Here is a 25,770-nt window from a genome sequence, read left to right as displayed (position 1 = left end):
CTGCTATCACTGTTAATCATCAAGGTCCATTTCTAGAAAAGCCAGACCTTGATAAAGCTGCAGTTGAACCCTTTTGTGATCATAGATTTTTTAATAAATTATTGACAATTTTATATGTTTGATATTGGGCCTGTGAACTAAAAACATCATAGTTGGAGTTGTGTAAATCTTCATTCCTGTGGATGTACACTATTTGATTGGACATTATTTATTGCACGCATTTGCTGATTTGCACAATTCTTACGACACTATACATGTCATTTATTTTGCATATGGACTGAGTTACGTATTATGCATACACTGTTGCACAATTGTGTGGTTTCTTTTGGAGGAAAATAGTTATATATTATAATTCAATATAAGCTTAGTGGAAAATCTAATTTCATAATGTGAGTTCTGCCTGTCTGCTGGCCATCTCTTTTCACAACTTCCTGGATTTCCTGCATGCTTTGCAGCATATGAATGTTACTTTATCAACTAATCTGAAAATTTTCTAGAAAAAAAATGATCAAGAGATAAAATAATAAATGGTATTACAAATGAACCCATTGTAGTGAATTGAGAACAAAATTGATGTGGATGGTGAGGGTTCAATAAAAATGAATGGAGAAGTGAATGGGGGGGGGGGGGGGGGGGGGTTGGGTGTAACAGAATAGTGAAAAAACAAAACAAAAACAGTGACCAAATGAGCAGCTGCAATCTCTGGCCGCATGTCTGCAGGTTTCTGTGGAGCCCCGGCTGATGAAGACTAATGGATAATATGGCAAGAGGGCACACTTACATGGTGAAAACATGAGCAGAAAGATTATTTTTGGCAATATAAATTGGGTGAAGGAACATCCAATGTCAAAGAAATTTACACATGAAAAAATGAAATTATTCTATAAATCTTCGTGCCAGCACATAATGTGCCAAATCATCAGCATCAAACACGCAGAAAGAAAAGGCAATCTGTTGCAGGCACTGTGTGGGCTTCCTAATAAGCCAAGTTCGACTTGGTCTCTGCCTATAGAGCAATGATCATTTAGGTTAATGAAAAAAGTCTAACCAGTGAATATCGGGATATGAGTTTCTAACTTTCTCTATGAAAAATAGCCTTCTCCCATACTTACCATATAAATAGGAAATGTTTAAGAAAGGCTGCATAAAATATATCTAGACCCAAGAACAAACATGTAATAAACTGCAGATAACAGTCATTAGGTGTGGTGGCTGCATTAAGTTTTTTTTTTTTTTAGGATTTTTTACATTCTTTTTACCTTGTAGCCATGCTAGTAAAACACTTTGGTGCTCACTCAGGATCAGTGTGTAACACTTCCCCTGCTCTTCTCCATGGGGTTCGGAGTTCTGTAGCTTTAACACACTTTCTAATAAGATTGTACATTGCAGAATGCATAAAACTTCACTAGATTTCTGGCAGGGTCTGCTAGAAGTTGTTGCACTTATCAAACTGATATTATAAAATGTTTAATTTTATATTTGTACAAAACAAGAGTAAATATGTTTATTGTTGGGGTTTACATACACTTTCATTACGTGAAAATACTCACTTTGTTTTGCAAGTCACATTCTAATAAAGATTTTGTACAGCTTTTATTTCTTAAAGTCTAATTCTTCCAAAACAAAACCTCTCACTAGCATTTATTCACTTCCTTTGTCTCTACTGGAATCTTTCTAGTGAGGACACACTGCAAGAAAACCCCCATTTTTTTTTCAGGAAATGGGCAAGATTAAAATCTCTCTGATGTTATTACTATCCTGTTCACAAATGCTTCTCTTATTTTTTTTGTCCTGCTGTCACAGGGACAGGAAGTGAGGCAAAATCACTTTGAAATGGTCACTGAGAGCAACAAAAATTGGACAGGAGTATTTTACCCCCCTTCCCCAAAAAAGAGTTGGCGTTCAACCTTTAGATTGATTCTTTAAAAAAAATATGATTTTTCCTACAGCTTACCTGTAAAATCCTTTTCTTGGAGTACATCACAGGACACAGAGCCGGTTATAACTACTTGGGTTATACGCCATCTATAGGTGAATGGACACTGGTAGGTCAATCAAACAGGAAGTACACCGCTAAATAACCCCATCTTCACAGGAAGCACATCAGTTTAGTAGCAAGCAATAAATTCCCAAAAGAGGGGACAGACCTCTGTGTGCTGTGATATACTCCAAGAAAAGGATTTTACAGGTAAGCTGTGGGAAAAATCCTATCTTCTTTATCGTACATAATAGGACACAGAGCCGGTTATTATAATAACTACTTGGGACGTCCCAAAGCAATATCCTTCAGGGGAGGGAGACACCATCATAGAAACTGCCACCAAAGAAGAACCTGCTCTGCTATTTGTAATACGCTGAGGCCAAACTCAGTATCTTCTACGTGATTGACATCCACCTGGTAAAAATCCTGTAGATGTATAAACCAAAGACCAATAGTGGTCTTGCACACCTGGGCCACCGACACTCGATGACGGATGGCCCAAAATACTTCCCCACACTTGGTAGAGAATCTCTCCCCAGAAAAAATGGGTTTTTGCCATTTAAACCATAGGCATCATTGATAAACTGGCAGATACACTGCTAAATAATTTGACCTGGATGCCGCCTGCCCATCCTGGGCTCTTCTGGCAGCACAAACCAGAATTCCTGACCTGTACCGACAATTCAAGTAGATCCCGATCACCTGAACAACCTCTGGAGTACGTAGCGATCTTTCTCCTGCTGCCTGTGAATTAGGAGAAAAAAAAAAAGGCAAGACACTGTCCTGATTCAAGTGAAAACTAGGAACCCCTTTAGGCAATAAAAGTGGATGAGGACGCAACATCACCCTATGATGCGAGACCAAGAACTGCTCCTCGCATGAAAGAGCCGTCAACTCTGACCCTCCACTGAGTGAAGAGATAGCAACCAAAGAAGCCACCCTCCGAGATAAAAGGACCAACAGAATCCCCCGAATGGGTCAAAAAGTGGCCTCTGCAAGGATCAAATTCAAGTTCCAAAGGACACAAGAATGGCCTGACAGGCGGAACTATCCAAGTTACATGCTGAATGAGATATGAAACAAGGAGTGAGAAACAACGGACTCTGGAAAAGAATGGATAGGGACGAACTCTGACCCTTAAATGGTACTTAAGGCCAATCTCCTTTCCCCTATTGATTAGAGAAAGAATTAGAAAATCTCCAACTCACATATTTCTGCGCGTGCCACTTCCTGGCTTCACCCCAGGCCAAAAAAAAAAAATATTTTCAAATCCTGTAATTGAAGTTCCCCGAAGCTGGCTTCCAGGGGCTCAACAGTGCTGAGATACAGGACTCAAGATCATTAGGTCTCGCTGGACTGGGAGGAGTGTCCAAGGAGCAACCCTCGTAATACTCGCTATACCAAGCCCTCCTGGGCTAATTCGGCCAACACTAATATCAGTGTTACCACCTCCCAGATTCTTCGCAAAAGATGTGGCTGAAGCCAAAACATGGGAAAAAAAAATGTCAAATAAGGGAGAAGCGATCCTTAAGTTGTTACCAGTACATCTACCCCTGGACTCTTGTCTCGGACACACCTGCCCCAACCTGTTGCAGAACTTAGAATCTAGTAGATTCCCCTGCAGAGTTACCCTTGCCACTATCCTATACCTGGAATATGTATTGGCGATAGAGACAGCACTAGTACTTTCCCAGACAGAATGTGGTACACCTCCCTGAGTCACATGACCTCTGGTGCTGCCCTGTTGGTTGATATATATGCCTGCAGAGGCATTTCCAGATTGAACCTACAACTGGTTTGTCTTATAATCCAGAGCAAGGCGTACTGACCAAAAATTCCAAGATATTGATGGACAATATTCTCTCATGTGGAGACCAAGCCCCCTGAACTGCAGCCAGCCTCAAATTAACTTGGAGAGACTGGCATCAGTGGTTATTCCCTAAATTCCTGAAAAGTAAGAATATCAACCACCAATTTTTACTTCCGGCAATCCAATGCCTGGATCTTCAAGTTCCAGACAGAGAGAATGATCCTCTACCAAGACCTGGAGTAGGACATCTTCCTCCTTTAGAAATATATTGAAGGAACCCCTGGAATTGACTGCTTCCTGAGCAAAGATTAGTGCGGTAATGAGTATTGAGGTGTCTTCAGCAAGCCCAGCACTGGGGCTAGACGCTTTGTGAACCCTCCGGAGCTACGGACAACCCAAAGGGAGGATACACAAAAAAAACTTCTTTCCACTGCAAATACAGAAATCCCTGATGAGCCTGGAGACAAACCGCCACATGAAGACATGCGTTTACAGATGATTTTGGACCCCGAAATTTAACTCTTGTAAACGTGCAGGTATACAAGTATTCTTGCATTTATGTACGCAGTTCAAGGCCAATAAGCACATACGCATGTATCCCAAGCTAAATAAGCACATACGCATGTACCCTCAGGCAAACGAGCACATATGCACATTATCCCACGCAAATCAGCACATATGCATGTCGTCGCAGGCAAATAAGCACATATGCATGTAGTCCCAGGCAAATAAGCACATATGCATGTAGCCCCAGGCAAATAAGCACATATGCATGTAGCCCCAGGCAAATTTATTTATTTATTTATTTCAGGTACTTATATAGCGCCGTCAATTTAAGCAGTGCTTTACATATACATTGTACATTCACATCAGTCCCTACCCTCAAGGAGCTTACAATCTAAGGTCCCTAACTCACATACATACTAGGGACAATTTAGACAGGATCCAATTAACCTTCCAGCATGTCTTTGGAGTGTGGGAGGAAACCGGAGTACCCGGAAGAAACCCACGCAGGCACAGGGAGAACATGCAAACTCCAGGCAGGTAGTGTCGTGGTTGGGATTCGAACCAGCGACCCTTCTTACTGCTAGGCGAGAGTGCTACCACCACACCACTGTGCCGCCCAATAAGCACATATGCATGTAGCCCCAGGCAAATAAGCACATATGCATGTAGCCCCAGGCAAATAAGCACATGTGCATGTAGCCCCAGGCAAATAAGCACATATTTATGTAGTCCTAGGCAAATGAGCACATATGTATACAGCTTAATGTAAATAAACATATACAGTACAAATGAAAACATGCCAGCATGTGTTTAAGCAACATGCATCTATGGAAGCATGCGCTTATGCAACTATGCATTTAGTCAAAACATGAAAGCGCGTGTCCCTGTAAACACGCACTTATACAATACGTGCCCATGGAAACATGCATTTATGCAACAAGCAAGCATTCGTTTATGAAACGTGTTTATGCAACATTATGCAACAACACGCATCTACGCAGACATGTATAAACATGCATCTTTATGCAGACATGTATCTATATGCAGACATCTATCCTTATGCAACCATGTATGCAACCATGTATCTTTAGGTGACCATATATCTTTATGCAATCATGTATATTTATGCACACTTGTATAAACATGCATCTTTGTGCAACCATCTATCTTTATGCAAACATGTATAACCATGTATATTTATGCAAACTTGTAAACTACTACTGCCATAGGGGTTATCTATAAGGATATACATGCCTCCTGCATGTATCCTTACCTGTCAAATGTCTCCCCTCTGTCTGTTATGAGACCTGAAAAACTGCATATTCTGTGGGTGGGTCTGTTGTCTGGAGCTCGGTGGGTGGAGTCGTGATGTTCGTAGACTCGCCGCCCAACTCTACACTCCCCTTGTCAATATGCATTTTCTCTGTGTATTTCTAACACTGAACTTCTGCTGAACTTCTGCTATGATCTCTAACATCCAGTGAAAAGACAGGAAAGTAACCACATGACTTCAGCATGCCAAACCATGCTGAGGTGTGGAACAGCCAATCCTTGCAGAGCTGCTGAAGAAAGGTGTGGGGGAGGGAATTTAAAAATACTGCATGTCTCTTAGGCTAATGCATGAGATGTAAATCACCTGTCACATAAAGCAAGGGGGAGTATTTGACAAAGTTTTTCTCAGTTTGTCAAGAATTGTCTCACTGAACAATAATAGGATTTTTTAAAACAGCTTACCTGTAAAATCCTTTTCTTTCGAAGGACATCACGGGACACAGAGCCACAGTAATTACTGATGGGTTATATAGGGTATCACTGGTGATTGGACACTGGCACACCCTATCAGGAAGTTCAACCCCCTATATAATCCCTCCCCTTGCAGGGATACCTCAGTTTTGTAGCCAAGCAATATAGTGTATTAGAAGAGGGGTGGGACCCCTGTGTCCCGTGATGTCCTTAGAAAGAAAAGGATTTTACAGGTAAGCTGTTTTAAAAAATCCTATTTTCTTTCTCGAACATCATGGGACACAGAGCCACAGTAATTACTAATGGGATGTCCCAGAGCAATGCTACCTGAGGGGGGGGAACCACGACCAAGTAGGGTGCAATCAGACCTGAGGACCCTGTACCGCTGCCTGCAGCACACTACGCCCAAAGGCGATATCCTCATGCCTTCTCACATCCACCTGATAGAATCTGGTGAATGTATGAACTGAAGACCAGGTTGCGGCCTTGCAGATTTGAGCCATAGAGGCCCGGTGATGCACTGCCCAAGAAGCACCAATAGCCCTTGTGGAATGTGCCCTGATCTGAAATGGAGGAATCCTCTGTTTCAAACCGTAAGATTGAATGATCAATTGTCGAATCCATTTAGAAATGGTAACTTTTGACGCTGCCTGTCCTCTATTGGGACCCTCTGGCAGCACAAACAAAACATGCGTCTTGCGGATCTGAGCAGTTGCCCCGAGATAGGCCTTAACTGCTCTTACTACATCCAACGAATGTAGAGATCTCTCTTCCGGAGAACAGGGATCTGGAAAAAATGTCTTGGTTTAAATGAAAATCAGAAACCACCTTCGGTAAAAAACTAGGATGAGGGCGCAGTACCACTCAATCCTTGTGTATAATCAAATAAGGCTCCTTACAGGAAAGGGCAGCTAATTCTGAAATTCTTCTAGCAGAAGAGATGGCCACCAGAAAAATTAACTTCCTTGTCAACAAGACCAAAGGAATCTGACTTATTGGTTCAAAAGGCTGTTTCTGTAACACAGCCAGGACCAAGTTCAAGTCCCAGGGGTTTAGGGGCGCTTTAACCGGAGGATTAAGGCGCGTCACTCCCTGCATAAAGTTTGGGACCAAAGAATGCGAAGCAAGTGGCCGCTGAAATAATACTGATAAAGCAGAGACCTGGCCCTTGATGGTACTCAAGGCCAGCTTCATCTCTAATCCTAATTGTAGAAAATCAAGAATTCTACCTATGACATATTTCCTGGGATGCCAACCTCTGGATTCACACCAGGATACATAAGACCCAGACTCTATGATAAATCATCCTGGAAGCTGGCTTCCTTGCATTAATCAAGGTAGATATGACAGGACCTGAGAGCCCACGACTCTTCAGAACGTGGGTCTCAATAGCCAAACCGTCAAATTTAGCGTTTGTAAGGCAGGATGGAACACTGGACCTTGAGATAACAGGTCTGGGCGTACCGGTAGGGTCCACAGGGAACCCACCGTCATCCTTACTATTTCTGCATACCAAGTCCTTCTGGGCCAAGCGGGGGCCACCAGAAGTACCGACTTCCTTTCCTGCCTGATCCTGCGAAGGAGTTGTGGTAGTAGCAGAATAGGCGGGAATGCGTAAATCAGTGAGAACTGATGCCACGGAATCACCAACGCATCCGTCCCGCATGCAAGAGGATCTTTTGTCCTTGCCACAAATCTGTCTATCTTTTTGTTGAATCGGGATGCAAAGAGATCTACATCTGGAACCCCCCCATCCTTGGCATATGGCCCAAAAGACGTCGGGATGCAGAGACCATTCCCCTGGAAGTAACTGCTGGCGACTTAGATAGTCCGCCTGCCAGTTCTCTATTCCCGGGATGAAAACTGCCGATATGCATGGCACATGCATCTCTGCCCAGACTAAGATCTGGTTCACCTCCTTTTGAGCAGCTCGGCTCCGGGTGCCTCCCTGATGATTGACATAAGCCACTGCTGTGGCATTGTCAGACTGGATCCTGACCGGACAACCCTGTAGCCTGATAGTCCAGGCTTTTAGGGCTAGATATATTGTCCGGATCTCCAGAATGTTGATGAGTAAGGTCCTCTCGGTCTTGGACCATATCCCCTGAACCGCAGACTGTTCCAGAACTGCTCCCCAACCTGACAGACTGGCATCTTTTGTTACCACCGTCCAGGTAACTGGTAGAAAGGATTTCCCCTTCTGCAGGTTTTCGGGTATGAGCCACCAATTGAGGCTCTGACGCACCGCATGCGACAGGTGCATCGGAAAGTCCAATTCCTGAACCTTCTTGTTCCAGGTCGACAGAATTCTGTGTTGCAGCATTCTTGAATGAAACTGAGCATAGGGAACTGCTTCGAATGAAGCCACCATCTTCCCTAGTAGCCTCATACAAAGGCGGACAGAGGGACCCTTCTTGGTCCTGATGGCCAGAATCAGCTCTCTTAAAGCAGCGATCTTTGCCTGGGGTAGAAATATGTTCTCCTGGCTTGTATCTATAATCAGACCTAAATACTCCAGTCTTCTTACTGGTCTTAGGAAAGACTTTTCTAGATACCTGACTGTGGTCCTCAAGTTTCCATTCAAAGAGGCTATCGACCGGTCTATCAAGAGCAGGTCGTCTAGGTATGCTATGACAGCTATACCCTGAGCCCTTAATCTGGCCAGAGGAGGAGCCAAGATCTTTGTGAACACTCGAGGTGCAGTGGCTATCCCGAAAGGCAGAGCCACAAACTGGAAATTGCACCCTCCTACCTCGAAGCGCAGAAACTTCTGATGAGCAGGAAAAATGAGCACATGCAGATATGCATCTCTGATGTCTATCGATGCCAGAAATTCTCCTCCCTGCAGGGTGGGAACTACTGTCCAAATTGATTCCATGCGGAAGTATTGAATCCTTAGGAATCGGTTCAGATCCCTTAAATCCAGAATGGGTCTGACATCCCCATTTGGCTTTTGGACCGTAAAAAGGTTGGAATAGAAGCCCAATCCCTGGTCCTTTGCGGGAACTATCATAATGACCTCCTGCGACAAAAGTCGCTCTAACGCTAGAAGGAGCGACGGCTTCTTCTCTGGGTCTCTGGGGACACTTGATCTGAGGAACCGAGGAGAGGGAAATTCCTGAAACTCCAGCTTGTACCCTAAGGTTACCGTGGAGATTATCCATCTGTCCTGGAAATCCTCCTGCCAGAGCCCTGAGAACTGTCGCAGTCTTCCCTCCACTCGAGTGAGCGGGGGCGCCCCCTCATGCAGAGGTCTTAGTGTTTTGCCTATTAGGCTTCTTCCCCCAGGACTTCTTTTGTCCCTGGGGTTGACTCTTGTCTCTGGACCCAGATGGAGGTGGCCCTCGAGACTGCCTGGAGGCTGAAGCCCCCGGCGCTGGGGAAAGAGTCCGTTTGAAAGAGGGACGCTTACTCTTCTTTTTGACAGGTAAGAGTGCTTTTCCCACAAGAGATTCTCTTGATATAGTTATCAAAGTCTTCTCCAAACAACCTTGCACCACGAAATGGAAACCCAGCCAGCAGCTTCTTACATGGTGCTTCGGCTGACCAATTTTTCAACCATAGGATTCTACGTATATGCACCAACCCCAGTGAAAGACGGGAGGTTTGCACAATAGAATCTCTAATGGCGTCAACCACAAAGCATAAGGCCGCTGGAAGGTTAGCAAACCCCTGGGCCTGTTGTTCAGGTAATACTTTGATGACCTGCTTAACATGGTCTCTTAAGTATTGACAGACTCCAATCGCTGCTACTGCAGGTTGAGCCACTGAACCTGCTAAGGAAAAAACATCCTTTAATAGGGATTCCATCTTCTACAGGATCCCTGAGCATCTGAGCGTTGTCTACAGGACAAGTCAGACTATTATTTACAGAGGAAATGGTGGCATCAATGGCCTGTATTCCCCACATTTTAATAAACTTTTCTTCCATCGGATAAAGTGTTGAAAACTTTCTCGGCGGAAAAAAACGTTTGTCTGGGAGATCCCACTCAGAATAAATGAGCTTTTCAATTATGAACAGGAAAAGCCTGTGCTGCTTGGAAAGGTTTCAGTGACCCCAAAGCAGAAGAGGATTCTTTAGCAGTTTCAGGTACAGGCAACTTAAATGTGGTGCGGACCAATCCAGTAAGGATCTGCACTAAGACGTTCTCCTCTTGGGAAGTCGCAGAGGGCCCCTCTCCACCTGATTCCTCCAAAGAGGAATCATCCGTCCCATCCTGATCCTCTGAAAGGGATTCATCTCCTTTATCCCAGAACTCCTCTTCCTGAGGGTCTTGGGGAACAGAGGAAGGCCTAGTGCGTTTTCTTCTACTGAGTGAAGACGTAATCACGGCCATTAATCTTTCCTCTAGACCATTAATGGTTGAGGAAAAAACCTCTTGTGTAATGTGTACAGGGGCTGAAGTGCCAGAAACAGGTGTAGCCCCTGACCCCAACGGCTCTCCCTGGCTAGCCGTCCCTGGCCCATCATGGGGAGAGGATGCTGCTGACAGGGGGACCTCAGAACCTGAACAAGATCCCCTAGTGTCTCTGGTTCTTGGGGTGCTTGAACCTCTTCTACCCATAGTGCAAAGCAACAAGGTGTGAGGTATACAAATGAACACTGACTGCTGAGCGATGTAGTCTGGCTAAAAGCCTTGCTACCCAATGCTCAGTGTGGTGTTATTTCAGTAAATGCTGCCTAGGAGAATGCCTGTGTCCCACCTTACATGCGACCGTCAGCTCTGTGTCTCTCCAAAGGCTGTGTGCACCTGTACAGAGTGCCTTAATAGAATGCAGCTGGCCTGAGTGGGAGTCTAAGCACCTGTGCTGACGTCCCGCCCCCCCCCCCCCTCGAATTTTGAAAAAAAAAACTAGCGCTTCCTGCGCTGGCCGACTCTCCTGTAATGCTGGGGGAGGGGGAGGAGGGAGAGAAGCTGGTAGTGAAGACCTGCCTAAAAAATGGCAATGGTCGGAATTGGCAGCCGAGGCAGTGGTGCCCGAGCAGTATAACCACCTTCTAGACCCCTGTGGCCTCTCTCTAGCCTGGGGGGGAACATTCAAACATGAGAAATCCCCCCATCCATCCTACCTTTGCAGCCGGCCTGAGACGCTGTGAAAAACATGTGCAGCATAAACACCGAGACAGACAATCCAGCATGTGAAGGGTTTGTGCTCTTGGCAGCCCCCGGTGGTCACAATAGGCATAGCATGCATTTACCTTAAAGGAGAAACCTACTAGAATTAGAAAATTCTGTGGAATCTCCTCTTACCTTATCCAGCTGCAGGGTTCAGTTTACACAGACCCAATCTTCACCTCTCACGGTGGGCTCCGTTTGAAAAAAACGTCAGAGACTGGGGCCCCCTACGAATAGGGGGATCCTGCAGTTCTGGGCCCGTAAAGCACCTGGCTAGAAATTAGGCTAGAAAACCATTTTCTAATATGTGGGGTCCAGCTCTCTAAAAAGAGAAGCATTACAGGTAAAACCTCGTTTCTTCGGACATGAGGCCCGGGTACCATCCAATTCGGCCTAAAAAAGGACACTTTGAATGGATCCGGTTTGCCTGGCTTGCCCCAGTATAGGATATAGGATATTCCCTTTGGAGCTCAGCACAGGACATCTTTACACGTCCATCACCTAAGACACTGGCGTAAAAACTGAGGTATCCCTGCAAGGGGAGGGATTATATAGGGGGTTGAACTTCCTGATAGGGTGTGCCAGTGTCCAATCACCAGTGATACCCTATATAACCCATCAGTAATTACTGTGGCTCTGTGTCCCGTGATGTTCGAGAAAGAAAAAAGGGGATTGCTCAGAGATGGATTAACTCTGTGTGGCAAGACTGGGCTCAAATGATAGCAAATCTTATACTCTACAGTATGATAAAAAAAACATTTTAGGGTTTACATCCACTTTAAAAAAAACAAAACAAAAAAACATTAAAGTTAGCCCAATTTTTTGCATAATGTGCAAGATGAAGTTACGCCAAGTAAATAGATACCCAACATGTCACGCGTCAAAACTGCACACGCTTGTAGAATGACGCCAAACTTCGGTACTTAAAAATCCCCATAGGCAACACTTAAATTTTTTTTTTTTACTGGTTACATGTTTTGAGTTACAGAGGAGGTCTAGGGCTAGAACTATTGCTCTCGATCTAACGTTTGCGGCGATACCTCACATGTGTGGATTGAACACCATTTTCATATGTGGGTGGGACTTACGTATGCGTTCGCTTATGTGTGCGAGCACACGGGGACAGGGACATTTTAAATTTTTTTTTTTTTATTGTTAATTTTATTTTATTTTTTTTAGTTTGACAATTAAAAAAAAATAATTTTGATCACTTTTTTTCCTATTACAAGGAATGTAAACATCCCTTGTAATAGGAATATGGCATGATCAGTCCTCTTTACAGTGAGATATGGGGTCAAAAGAACCCCGCATCTCACCTCTAGGCTGGGAAGCCTGAAATAAAAATAAATGATAAAAAAACCCACGATTTCGGCTTACCAGCTGAGGCGGCGCTATTTGTTGAATGCAGAGGCCGGACGTGGCGTCATAACATCGCGCCCGGCCTCCGAACGATCATAGAGACTCCGGAGACCATCTGGTCCGCCAGAAATCTATGATTAACATCCGGGGCCGGCGGATCCTGTCTCCGACTCACCGATGGCAGCAGTTAGTCGGTAGAAGCACCGGAGGGGGACGGGAGTCTCCTCGCTGCCAGTAAGAACAATCAAGTGGCGGAACAGGCGCTATGATTGTTCTTATGGTGTAGGGAATCGCTGGCTGAAAAAGCCGATATCTAAATTATGCCTGTAGCTGCAGACATCATTCAGATATACCTGCACAAAATCAAGGACATTATATGACGGCCGGTGGGCGGGAAGTGGTTAAGCAACCATGTATCCTTATGCAAACATGTATAACCATTTATTTTTATGCAAACATGTATAAACATGCATCTTTGTGCAGACATGTATCTTTATGCGAACATGCATAACATGTATCTTCAGCAACCGTGCGTCCCAGCAACCGTGCATTTCAGCAATCGTGCGTTTTAGCAGGTTTGCAAGCATAAACCTGCTTAACTGCAGTTGGTCACATACTAGTCCTGCAGGACTTAGCCAAGCACATATACATCCAATGCAACCTCTATACTTTTTCAGAACAGCGAAAAAAGACCAAACGCACACTATACTGGAGACACAATTTCTTAAAGTGCTCCCATGCCCATGTCTTTCCAAACGTGTGTATATTTAAACATGCCTTTAAGCAACAAGTTTGGAAGCATGTATACTACGCTGCACCTGCCTTCCGAGCAGTAAAAAACACTTTAAAGGGGTGTATCGACTTACAGTTGAACAGTCCCCCCCGGATTAAGCAGCAAATATGCAGCATATAATCATGACTTGTCCACACAGTTCTCCCATAGTTAGTATCCATGGGCTGCTGCTATGTTTTCAGAGGCCCTACTGAACCTGTTGCCACATGGTATCATGGCTGCCCTTCCACTTCCTGCCTATATAAAAATAGGCCATACTGAGCGAGCCTGCGCCCTCTAGTGGCTGGAGGAGAAACCGCAGCCCACTTGACAAAGAAGTACATAGCATGATTAAACAGCACACTGCTCCCAGTGGCCACCAGAAGAACAGACTGTCAGATCTCTTTTTTTGTTCCAAAAAAAGAGAAACTGCAAAAATGTAGACTTACAATTCCTGCTGCAGGACTCTGAACATAACAGGAGTCCAATCTTCACACATCACGGCGAGCTTTGTCATAAAAGACCTTCAGAAACTGGGTCCCCCTTAATGTGGGGTCCACTGCCCTGGACCTGTATAGCACCCTGTAGGAAAGCACCTTGGGCAGAACAAACACTGCACAGGGCTCCATTACGCAGGGTCCAGCGCCATAAGGCTGCATTATAGTCAAAACCTCAAGGAATCTCACCTTCCAATGAGGACTGGGTACCATCCATTTTGGCTAATAGCTTTTTTCGAATGGATCAGATTGAAGTCCATGATTCTTAATAGAACTGTCCAGACCTCCAAGTATGCTCCAAGAGCACATGCATCAGTGACCACCACCTTACAGACACTGGCACAAAAAATGATGTGCTTCCTTTGAAGGAGGGGTTATATAGGGGAGGACTTCCTGTTTGATTGATTTACCAGTGTTATTATAATAATGAACTACTTGGGTGTATAACCCAAGTAGTTATTATAATAACCGGCTCGGTGTCCTGTGATGTACGATAAAGAAAAGATTGTTTTACTTTCCCTGTTTCTTGCTCATACTTACTCATGTGTAATTCCTGGTTGATCCAAAGGAATTGCAGGTCTGTGACCCTCCTCTCCTTTACATGAAGCCGCCATCCTGGTTATTAAGTCCTGCCAACTGTTAAACAAAAAAGGAAAAAAAAAATCACAGGGGTTCTGGTTCCTAGTTAAATACCAAAAGATTATGCCCATCATAAAATGTAGGTACTGTACTTCTAAAGATACATTAACACATCATTTGCATCAATCAGATCTGTACCATAGCTACATGGTGAGTCAGGGAACAAATGTGTGAACAAACTAAATATCAATGTTAAATCTCAAATCTTCGTGTTAAACTTTTTTTTTTTTTATTATGGGCAGAAATATTTTTTCTCCTTTTATAGTCTGGTAATCATGAAATATTGCATATTTAAATTACGTAGCCATCTTTCCATCCAGCAAATAGCATGCTAGACCACATCATTAACAAATTAACTTTTCAAGTGCGCTTCCAAAACTTCAATGAGTTATCTGAGCAGTGACTTATCCCTTACAAGGCCCCTTGCACACAGGGCATTTAGCATAGAACCCTAAAAGTAAGTAGCACTCAGTACAGTGTTCAGCTTTGTCTAGAGCAGCCACTCTCAACCAGGGTTCCGTGGAACCCTAGGTCTCCTCCAGAGGTGGCTAGGGGTTCCTTGAGCTGTGGCTGATTTACCACCTATTTGATAGTGCCTACATAGTTTTGAGCCAAAGCCACTTGGAGGAGCCAGTGGTATGACATCAATGATATTTAAAGCTCTCTGTAAGGGGGCCATTCTTACCACAACTGTAAAAAAGGGTATTCTTCTCATTGACCACCAAAGTAAGGGGCATTGTTCCCACTGACCCCCCAATTAATGGGTTTTATCAGGGGTTCCCGAGACCTGAAAATTACTTTAAGTGTGCCCCTGGGGTAAAATGGTTGAGAAAGGCTGGTCTAGCGACAATGCATTTCAACCTGCCATAGACTTTGACAGGCTGCGGGTAGCAGGGCAGGATTCTGCACCGGTACGCCCAAGTAAACAAATACTGGGATTACACGCACAGGAGCTAGACATCCCATGTGCAGGGGGGCTAAGACTGCTGAATGTAAGGTTTGTAATATTGGCGCTGCAAAGAATATTGCATATCTGTTTCATTCGTTTTCATTTGTGCTTCAACAGTGTGAACCGCTCAAACTGAATTGCACATCATACACACTACAATCACATCATAAATGACACAACATTTTTAAACCTGTGCCCTTACATCCTTTTCGATGTTACCTAAATAGATTAACTAAAAGGAATAAAAAAAAAAATGTCCACAAAAAACAAAATTCCATTTTAAGTGCATCCATTACACAGGAGATTCAGATTTGTTTATGAAAGATCACTAGCAATTAAGTATTATAAACACATACACATTTTTCTCGGAGACTGTGCTGGCGACGATCTCGTAAATTTGTGCCCCGTTGTCAGACATTGAAATTACGAAGAGTGCCCTGTTATCTATGAAAGAAGAAAAACACACTGAAGGTAGAGGAAAAGGTAAAAAAATAACCCCCCCAAAATATGCACAGAGGAAAATCATTTGAGTTAGCTTACTAAAAATGGAATATAAAGAAACAATGGATATGCCCTTATACATTACATATACACTACTATAAAGCTATGCAATATTATGTACTTTAGTGATATTTATGTATCTTCTGTGTTTTTAATCATTTGTACTGTAATAGAATGTATAAATGACTCCATTTTATTTAAGTAGAAATGAATTTTTATATATGCCGTATATAAGTCAAATTTTTCAGCCCCTTTTTTGGGGCTGAAAGTGCCCCCCTCGACTTATACACGGGTCACCGCCGTCTGCCTACATGATCAGCGTGTTATGCAGGCAGACGACGGCCAGCGTATGCTACATAGCACTGAGCAGCGGCTCTTGGTTCTCACAGTTCAAAAGCTGCGCCTCCTCGTCTGTGATAGGCAGTCAGTGTACAGCCTATCAAGGACATTCTCTCATCCTTGTCCGTGGTATGAGGATGAGAGAATGCCCGTCATAGGCTGACCGCTGGGAAATGGAGTTTTCTGCCTATCATTGACGACAAGGAGGCGCGGCTTTTGAACAGTGAATGGCTGCCGAATAGGAATAACACACGCTAATCGGTGCAGAGCGGCACACGGAGGCATGCACAGGACACAGGTAGGATGCACAGAGACAGGACCATATACACATGACACATGCACACATACACAGGTACATATACACATGACACAGGTACAGGATACATGCACATATACACAGGACACAGGTACAGGATACATGCACATGCACGTATACACAGGACACAGGTAGAGGACACATGCACATATACACAGGACACAGGTACATGACACATGCACATATACACAGGTACATATACACATGACACAGGTACAGGACACATGCACATATACACAGGACACAGGTATGGGACACATGACACATGCACATATACGGGACACATGACACATATACACAGGTACATGACACATGCACATATACACAGGACACAGGTACATGACACATGCACATATACACAGGATACAGGTACATGACACAGGTACATGACACATGACACAGGTACATGACACATATACACAGGACACAGGGAGGTATACAGCTGCAGATAGGCGCTGTTGACCCTCTTTTTTCACTTACAGTAGCTGCTGCATTTCTCACCCTCGTCTTATACTCGGGTCAATAATTTTTCCCATTTTTTGGTGGTAAATTAGGGCCTCGACTTATACTCGAGTATATACGGTAAGTGTTTTGACATAATTAGCTTAACTAACAGTTTGCATAGAAACACACCCTGCAAGTCATTGTGGTTAAGCTGATTCATGGAGCAGCCTGTTGTGTAAGCAGAATTATCAGCTAGTTCTTGTTAACTAAAGTCAGAAGTTTAAATCATGATAAGAAAAGTACTGAGTTTGTATAACTATTAAAAACATATGCATTAAAACACTGCCCCTCCGTTCTTTCTTTTGCATATAAGCCACGGTAGTATTCAGTAAAGGTCAGAGACCTTATGAACACACTCAAATCTGTTTCCCTGTGTTTTATTTGGTCTCTCAGGAATTCGGGGGTTACTGAAGCTCTTCCTGCATTATCTGAAGTATACCTGGGTGGCGTATTACCTGCTTCAGATGGTGGCAGCGGTGGGATGAAATAATCACCTTTGGTAAGAAGGATCTTTTTGTCTTTTAGACAGACTGTTTTCTCTTGCCTTAGCTCTGATTTATATTTCATCTCAAACTAAATTTATGTAGAAGAGGGATACGAACCACGCCTTGGTGTATAGGGAATTTTTTTTTGAAAGTACCTCTGAGAAGGTCCTAATTAATAATACAGTACTGTACAGTTCTTTTGGGAAGGAGCTGAAATGGTTAATGAGGATTATACTTCGGTGACCCAACCTACTTTTGCTTTTCTCTCGCATAGAAGTAATAAGATAATTTGTTGTGTAGATACACTGACTGTAAGGTAGGACAGTCAAAGTGGTCTACAGTATTTTTCATTATGGGTCCAAATCCTTTATCCTTATAGGATAAACGCCTCAGTGTAGGAAGTGTGTGCAGATTAGTATTGCTACACTGGTAACATAACTTATGATTGCTGGTTGGTATTGCTAGATTATTTGCATGTTTTGTAGCAGCTTAGGGTTTCTATAATGTTATGCCGAGGTTGGCTTTAAGCGTTTTGGGAATGCTGTAGAAGCGTTTTGGGAACGCTGCAGAAAAGTGTACACGCCCATTGAAAGCTTGGTGCTCCTGGGAAAAAAAAGGTGATCAATCAGGAATTTTAGTCAGAAATAGGGACAAAGTAATTCGAAATCTCCCTTGCTTATATCCAAATGTCGTGAGAGTGGCAAGTAGTTTTGTATGTATATTTATAAATGTAGTTGCTGTGGTGCAGATGGGACAAAGCTATGCTATACAAGCCAAGGTTTTAAGCAGTTAAAAAAAAAAAAAAAAAAAAGTTTGTTTAAAATGAAAAAGTAAAATTTTTACAGCCAGTTTCAAGCTAGCAGTAGATAGATCTGTGTGAGCCTATATGTGTTAGTATTAAAACTAAGAAAGGGGAAACTTGCCTATTAGCATACTATGGTAGTGTTAAATGATTAAAAGGTGAATTACCGGTTATTAGTTAAGGTAAAGTTGTTGTTAGTATAGGGAATTCTCTTCCTTTTGCTCAGAGAGAAATGCTTACATTTTATTTTGTTTGAGGTTGTCTTGGAAATCCAATTTAGAGTATAAGTTGTTTTTTTTATTCTGAATGCAAACGGATTGTTGAGTAGTCGATATATGTCCTATGATCCTGCCAAGTAGGAGAGCGTTGCTAAAGTGGGCAGGTGAGAGGGACAGAGTAGGATGCTCATCTGTGTGTGGTGCTTTAAGAGAATTGAATCGCGGATTTGGACAAGGACAAATTACTATTCGAGTGATTCCTCCTATCCAAAGTATTGTTTAGCACAGTACACAGAGGTACATACCCGCTTGCATAAATCTGCTATTTTGCTTCAAGTGAAAAAGGAGATCAAATCACCGACCAGGCCTTCGCCACCACTTTTGCGCAAAGCATACGGCTATATTTGCATTCCATATTCAGCGAGTCCGAGAGACTTGCTGAGGTGGAGAGTGAATGTTAAAGAAGGATTTAATTCAGAAAAGTTATCTATATAGATTAAAAATACATGTTTATTGTTAAAATGTTGCAACTATTGTCTATTCATGAAATATGTTTGGCACATATTAAGCCCATGCCCCACACATAGCTAATTGGAAACATTAAAAGGGGAATGTGACATATCACTGATAAATTACTTGTATGCGCTGGTACCAACTGTTTTTTTTTGAGGAATCTGATCAGATCAGATTCAATTTATACATGGGGTATTTTGATTATTTCAGTTAGGCTCAGTCAGTTAGTTTCCACTATTGCAACCCCAGCAACCCCAATGCGACTTTGCAATGCGATTTTTGATGCAATGTCATGCAACCAGTGAAAAACATGTGAGAACAAGTTGCACCGAAGCAGGAACAAAGTAGTGCAAGAACCTTTTTTGGAGTTACCGCGACTTGAGTCGCACCAATTAAAACGGGGGCCATTGAAATACATGGGTTTTGACTTGTCATGCGACTTCACATGTGTCAAGTCGCACAGCAACTCGCAGTAGTGGAAACAGAGCCTTAGAGTCTGACTTTAAGGACTATAAAAATTATAAAACATACAGCGCTAGCTAAAAGGAACTTCCAGGGGAGACAAGACAGCAATCACCTGTCTACTCTGGCCGATACAAATATAAATAAAAATAATAATAATAAAACGGTCTTGCTGCAGTTAAAACTGTGAGATACCCACAATCAATATAATAATACATGAAAAAAACACGCTAGGTGAGACCAGTATAGAATAGGTACTATATACCTTAAATATAAGGTTCAAATACCTGAGTAAAATTGATATATTATCAGTGTATATAACTCTAAAAACATGTACAATAATTGCATCACAAGATAAGAGATGGATCACATCTTAAAATGGAGTACATGAGGAGGTTATTATATATCAAGGAGACGTAAGCTGGTAGTGTAATAGATCACATTATAGGAAAAGTCTCTTCTTCATATAAAACAGTGACTTCAAACTTGAAAAACACCATAGAAAGTAGTGATGTGAGATAGAAAAGTCCTTCCACCTGGAAAATCACAGCCTCTTACCAGCTGCCCAGATCTCTAATCAGGAGATCAATTCCGCTCTTAGGCTTATGACCAAGCCACAGTCTCTTGATAAACCGATGGTGCCCACTAGGGGGTGCCCCTACATTGAATTTCCCCTCCTTCAGTGCGGCCGTTCTGCTCGCACCCTGTACACTCTGTTGCTATCCTGTTTATTGCCATCCTGGCATTTTTGTGCATGTTCCGAGTTGGAACACATATATATAAAATACTGACTCTACTCCTGGGCTAGCAGGATACACCCCCTTGATGTTCCAGGATGCCATGTGAACCTATATCTTACCTTATCTAAGGAAATGGTCTGGAGTCAGTGGAAGAAGAGGAGGACCAGAGAGACAGGATCACACAGCCTTTATATACAATGCAGAGGATTAACCCCTTAGGTTCCACAATGGCTGTCTGAGAGAAACTTGGGAAATACTGGAGAGGAGGAAAGGCGTTATTCCATCGGTTTATCAAGAGACTGTAGCTGGGTCATAAGCCTAAGAGCGGAATTGATCTCCTGATAAGAGATCTGGGCAGCTGGTAAGAGGCTGTGATTTTACAGGTGAAAGGACTTTTCTATCTCACATCACTACTTTCTATGGTGTTTTTCAAGTTTGAAGTCACTGTATTATAAGAAGAAGAGACTTTTCCTATAATGTGATTTACTACACTACCAGCTTACGTCTCCTTGATATATAATAACCTCCTTATGTACTCCATTTTAAGATGTGATCCATCTCTTATCTTGTGATGCGATTATTGTACATGTTTTTAGAGTTATATACACTGATAATATATCAATTTTACTCAGGTATTTGAACCTTATATTTAAGGTATATAGTACCTATTCTGTACTGGTCTCACCTAGCGCGTTTTTTTCCGTGTATTATGACTTTAAGGACTGTTTTAATTGAGTAATTGCCAATACTTGCGTTATTGAAGTTAAAAGGTGTTTTGGTTTTTTTTTCAGTATCAACAAATTTGCTATATTTCAGATTGATATAATTGCCCTGGGCTCCGCGGTGTTCAGTAAATGGCATTATAGTTTTGCTGATGTTGAGAAGGAAAAATGAGAACTTTGCATTGTATAAGGGCATTGCCTGTTACAAGACTAGGGAATGGTTATTTGTGCAAATGGTTTTAATTGTGTTTAGGCTGTATTAACAATGATTGGGGATTTTAAAATGATTGATTTTATTTTTTTTCGGTTAAATACACGTTTAGGGCTGGGTTCACACATATGTGGTGCGAATTTGAGCTCTGTTTTCACAGCTAATTGACAAAGTAGTTGTTCAGCGTTTCATGTCAGTTTTTGATCAGTATCAGGTCAGGATTTTATACTGTTCACAACTGAATGACATGTGCGATTCAGAAGTGTTCCCATAGAAGTCAATGGACCTTAATTTGCACGCAAGTCGGACCGCACTGCCTAGAAAACGCACACGTTTTTTGGGCAGTTGGGAGTGTGAATGCACTGCTGGTGTGTGAACCAGCCTCATTCAAGGAAGTTATGTGTTCCAGGCGCTACGCCAGAGGAATTGTGGTTGGTAAAAAAAAAAGGAAGTAACTTAAGGTTTGTGTAATCCTATGCACTAGGGAAAAATATGAGAGATATGGATAAAAAAACAAAAAACAAAATAAAAAATAAAAAAGGGAGTAAAGGTGTTTAAAGGTATTCAAATGGCAAATATGGAAAACATTTCTAAATGAAGAATGAATGGAGTGGCCAAATGAATGTGAATAAAAGGAGAAAGTGGTTGTATTGTGTTTAATGAATGCACAAGATATTATTTGATTAGTAAAGTATCTTAAGAGTTTGTTTAAAATGTACACAAAGAGTTGTCTCATATTGTGTTTTCTTGTTCTGGGAGTAGAGGTTATTAGGACCATGTTCCTGATAATATATATTTCCCTAAAAGTTTGGGGTTAAATTAAAATGGATAATGGGATTTTGGTAAAAAAGGGTGAAACCAAAACGAAAATGTTTGAAGAGTTACTGAAATTAAGTAACCAGGATCGAAATAAATTGCTGCATATATTGAGTCCATGAGGTACTAAAATATGATGGGAAAGTTTGTTTGAATAACAGTAATGCCCTGTACACACGGTCGGACATTCCAACAACAAAATCCATTGATTTTTTTCCGACGGATGTTGGCTCAAACTTGTCTTGCATACACACGGTCACACAAAGTTGTCAGAAAATCCTATCGTTCTAAACGCGGTGACGTAAAACACGTACATCGGGACTATAAACGGGGCAGTAGCCAATAGCTTTTGTCTCTTAATTTATTCTGAGCATGCGTGGCACTTTGTGCGTCGGATTTGTGTACACACGATCAGAATTTCCGACAACGGATTTTGTTGTCGGAAAATTTTATAGCAAGCTCTCAAACTTTGTGTGTCGGAAATTCCGATGGAAAATGTGTGATGGAGCCTACACACGGTCGGAATTTCCGACAACAAGTTCCTATCACACATTTTCCGTCGGAAAATCCGACCGTGTGTACAGGGCATAAGAGTGACTATTCTGGATATTTACCTTTTGAATTCCCAGAGTTTCAATCGTGAAGTGTTAATGATGTAATGTTTATCCATCAATGTTTTGTTTGTTGCCGATGATCAGATAAATTTGCAAAGTTGGGAGGCTGACATCTGAGTAAGAATATGTGTTTGGATAAAATGTTCTGTTCTGAGACCCTTGGGTCCATTTGGGTCCCGGGGACAGAAGAAACTAAAGGGGTTTAAGTTTTGTTGAAGTCCTGCTGTAATACTGGATTTGAAAAAAAGTGTTTAGTTAAATAAATTGAATCTATATAATGAAGACTGTTGCTGAGAAACATTTTTTATTTCTACATGCTTTACCTATGTTTGAGTTAATGAGGAATATATTGTTTTTAATACCTCCAAAAGGTTAAGGCCTGAATTGATCAGATAGATTCTGTGATTATTCATGTTGGATGAGGAATATCCGCCCCAACCAGCCAGTTTTCAACCCCAGTCCCATGCACATGAAGAAATGCCCACCCCATTCATACTCAACCCTATACCCTATCCGGATGACGAGATGTCTACAGCTTTTACATGGAAATCTTCGTTGTTCATCTTTGTTGTTCAAATGCCATGGGAGGTGCTGAGATGAGTAAAGGTAGACTCCTACTGGAAAATGTTCCTGGAATGACACCTTGAGGGTTAGCCAAATGATGAACGCCCAAGGTCTATGAAATTCCAGTGAGCATCACAAGGGAGAGATCCAGATACGATAGCCCGAAGACACAGGTCTAGCCCAATGCATCAGTTCCAGTCTGTCTGTGGATATCCAGTTCTATCCTTACAAAGAGGCAGGGTTTTGGGGTAGAAGGATCTCTGTAAAATATGGATGAACACAGAACGGAACCAAAAGTTTTGGGAAAAGTTTAGGAGAATGAGAATTATAATGTGGACATTTTCTTTTCCTTCCCTTTCATTAATTTATTGGACATTCAGAAGCCATACAAGAGACCTTTTTTTGTGCTTTTCTTTGGGACTATTATTTATTTGGCCTAAAGGCTGTCATGCCCCTCCCACTTGCTTTTAAAGACTGTCACACCCCTTCCCCCTTTGTATTTCATGGACAATTGCTATGCAGCTGAGATTATGTGGTTATTGTTCTCTATTTTTACAAGCTTAGGATAATGATACATTTATGGGAAAGAAGTCCAGGTGAATGTCGAGGGCTTCAGGGTTTGTGATAAAAGAGGGGATTGTAATAGAATGTATAAATGACTCCATTTTATTTAAGTAGAAATTCATTTTTGAATATATGTGTTTTGACATACTGTAATCAGCTTAACTAACAGTTTGCATAGAAACACACCCTGGAAGTCATTGTGGTTAAGCTGATTCACGGAGCAGCCTGTTGTGTAAGCAAAATGATCAGCTAGTTCTTGTTAACTAAAGTCAGAAGTTTAAATCATGATAAGAAAAGTACTGAGTTTGTATAACTTTTATAAACATATGCATTAAAACACAGCCCCTGCCTTCTTTCTTTTGCATATAAGCCACGGTAGAATTCAGTAAAGTTCAGAGATCTTATGAACACACTCAAATCTGTTTCTGTGTCTCATTTGATTTCTCACGGATCCGGGGGTCACTGAAAGTTATCCTGCAATACCTGAAGTACACTTGGGTGGCGGTATTACCTGCTTCATGTACTACATGAGAGAACAAGCAAAGTCCTAGTGAGTAATTGACAAGCTATGCTACTGTAGCCACTTAACACTCGAGTTGCTTGCAAACTCTCCAAGGAATTTAAAGGATAAATTCACCTTTTCGGGCAGAATATCACTTTTCATAATAAATAGAAGTGTTTTCCAATGCCATTCCTGGCCCAGCCATCCCAATGTGCTTTTCTCTCACTTACCTCATTCACATGATATTTAGAATCTTGTCAGTCTTGTTGTATCTTTGAATGGATTTTCATATTACATAAATTTCTGTAGCTAGTATTAGCATTCACTTCCTGTTAAGTCATCTCCCAGAAGCCATCACTTCATTGTTGCATCACAGAAGAGGACGTGATAGGGTGTGTTCACCACTCTGGACCACACCTCCCTCATTACAATACCGCCTTGCACCCACTTCCTATACAATCTGATTGTACAATCTCCTTTAGATCTCCCATCAGCTATGTAGTACAAGGGCCGGTCTGATTTGCTACCAACTGAATGGATTGTTCAGGTGTGTCCTCTATTCCATAGTTCTGGTAAATCTAAAGCAAATTGTACAGAGATTGTACAATCAATTTGCATAGTGTATGGCATCTTTATACAAGTACACTGGAGGGAGTGGACGGAGACACTCAGTCATGAGGCCTCATTCACATCTCCACCTAACAAAAACACATATTCCTGCATGCGTTTGTTTTGTGTGTTCACTCGTCACGCATAGGGCAGCTCATTCACTTGAATAGACTGCCCTACGCGCATCAATCGCCCCAGAGAAGCTCCAGAACTATTTTTGGAGTGGCGCATGGTGCGTTACTGCAGCTTTCAGTGTGTTTGCCGCACTTGGGGATCCTTTAACATGTGATGACAACACAAACACAATGCACATTTGCAGCATTTATGAAACGCATGGCAAAGCACACATTTTCTGTGCACTTTGCGTTTGGAAACACACAGATGTGAATGGAGCCTCATTGTTCTTCTGTAAACGCACCAATTTCACATTCAGGCCCCACTAGAGTTGTGGGAGTGCATGTTTTTGGCTTGTTTTTCCAGTGACACACACATAGGGCAGCCAGTCGATTGCAATGGGCTGCGCTCCACCTAACAAAGTAGCTCATAGGACATTTTTGTAAATTTGTTACTGCATTTGTCCCCTGTTTTTATGTGGCAAAATGTGGGTTTTCTTATGTGTTTGGTGTGCCATTAACAATTAATGACACTGAAAGTGCAACTAGGTAATTTTAGGTGTATAATGTGGCCATACACTATACAATCGGATTTTACAATCTCTTTACAATAGTTACATAGTAGGTGAGGTTGAAAAAAAGACACAAGTCCAACTTATGTGTGCGATTATATGTCAGTATTACCTTGTACATTCCTGTATGTTGTGGTTGTTCAGGTGCTTATCTAATAAGGATGAGCTCTGGCGTCTTCGCACAACCCACCTGCAGAGCCCGACAGGAAGTCGGCACTGCACTAATCAG

The 25,770-nt window shown here is 42.2% G+C and overlaps 1 protein-coding gene across 1 annotated transcript in view; it reads right to left on the bottom strand.

The window, feature by feature from the left end:
* Positions 1 to 25,770, bottom strand: part of ARHGEF12 (Rho guanine nucleotide exchange factor 12) — a 441,882-nt gene that overhangs the window by 31,491 nt on the left and 384,621 nt on the right. The window contains exons 34-35 of the mRNA XM_073602566.1: positions 15,731 to 15,818; positions 14,327 to 14,422 (exon numbers count right to left, since the gene is read on the bottom strand). Coding sequence (XP_073458667.1) covers positions 14,327 to 14,422; positions 15,731 to 15,818 — 184 coding nt within the window. The remainder of the gene's footprint in view (positions 1 to 14,326; positions 14,423 to 15,730; positions 15,819 to 25,770) is intronic.

The sequence above is a fragment of the Aquarana catesbeiana genome, linkage group LG10 (assembly GCF_042186555.1).
Source record: "Aquarana catesbeiana isolate 2022-GZ linkage group LG10, ASM4218655v1, whole genome shotgun sequence".
In the NCBI taxonomy this organism is placed as follows: domain Eukaryota; kingdom Metazoa; phylum Chordata; class Amphibia; order Anura; family Ranidae; genus Aquarana; species Aquarana catesbeiana.
Note: the sequence above shows the minus strand (reverse complement) of the source record. Positions and strands in the feature narration are given on the sequence as shown.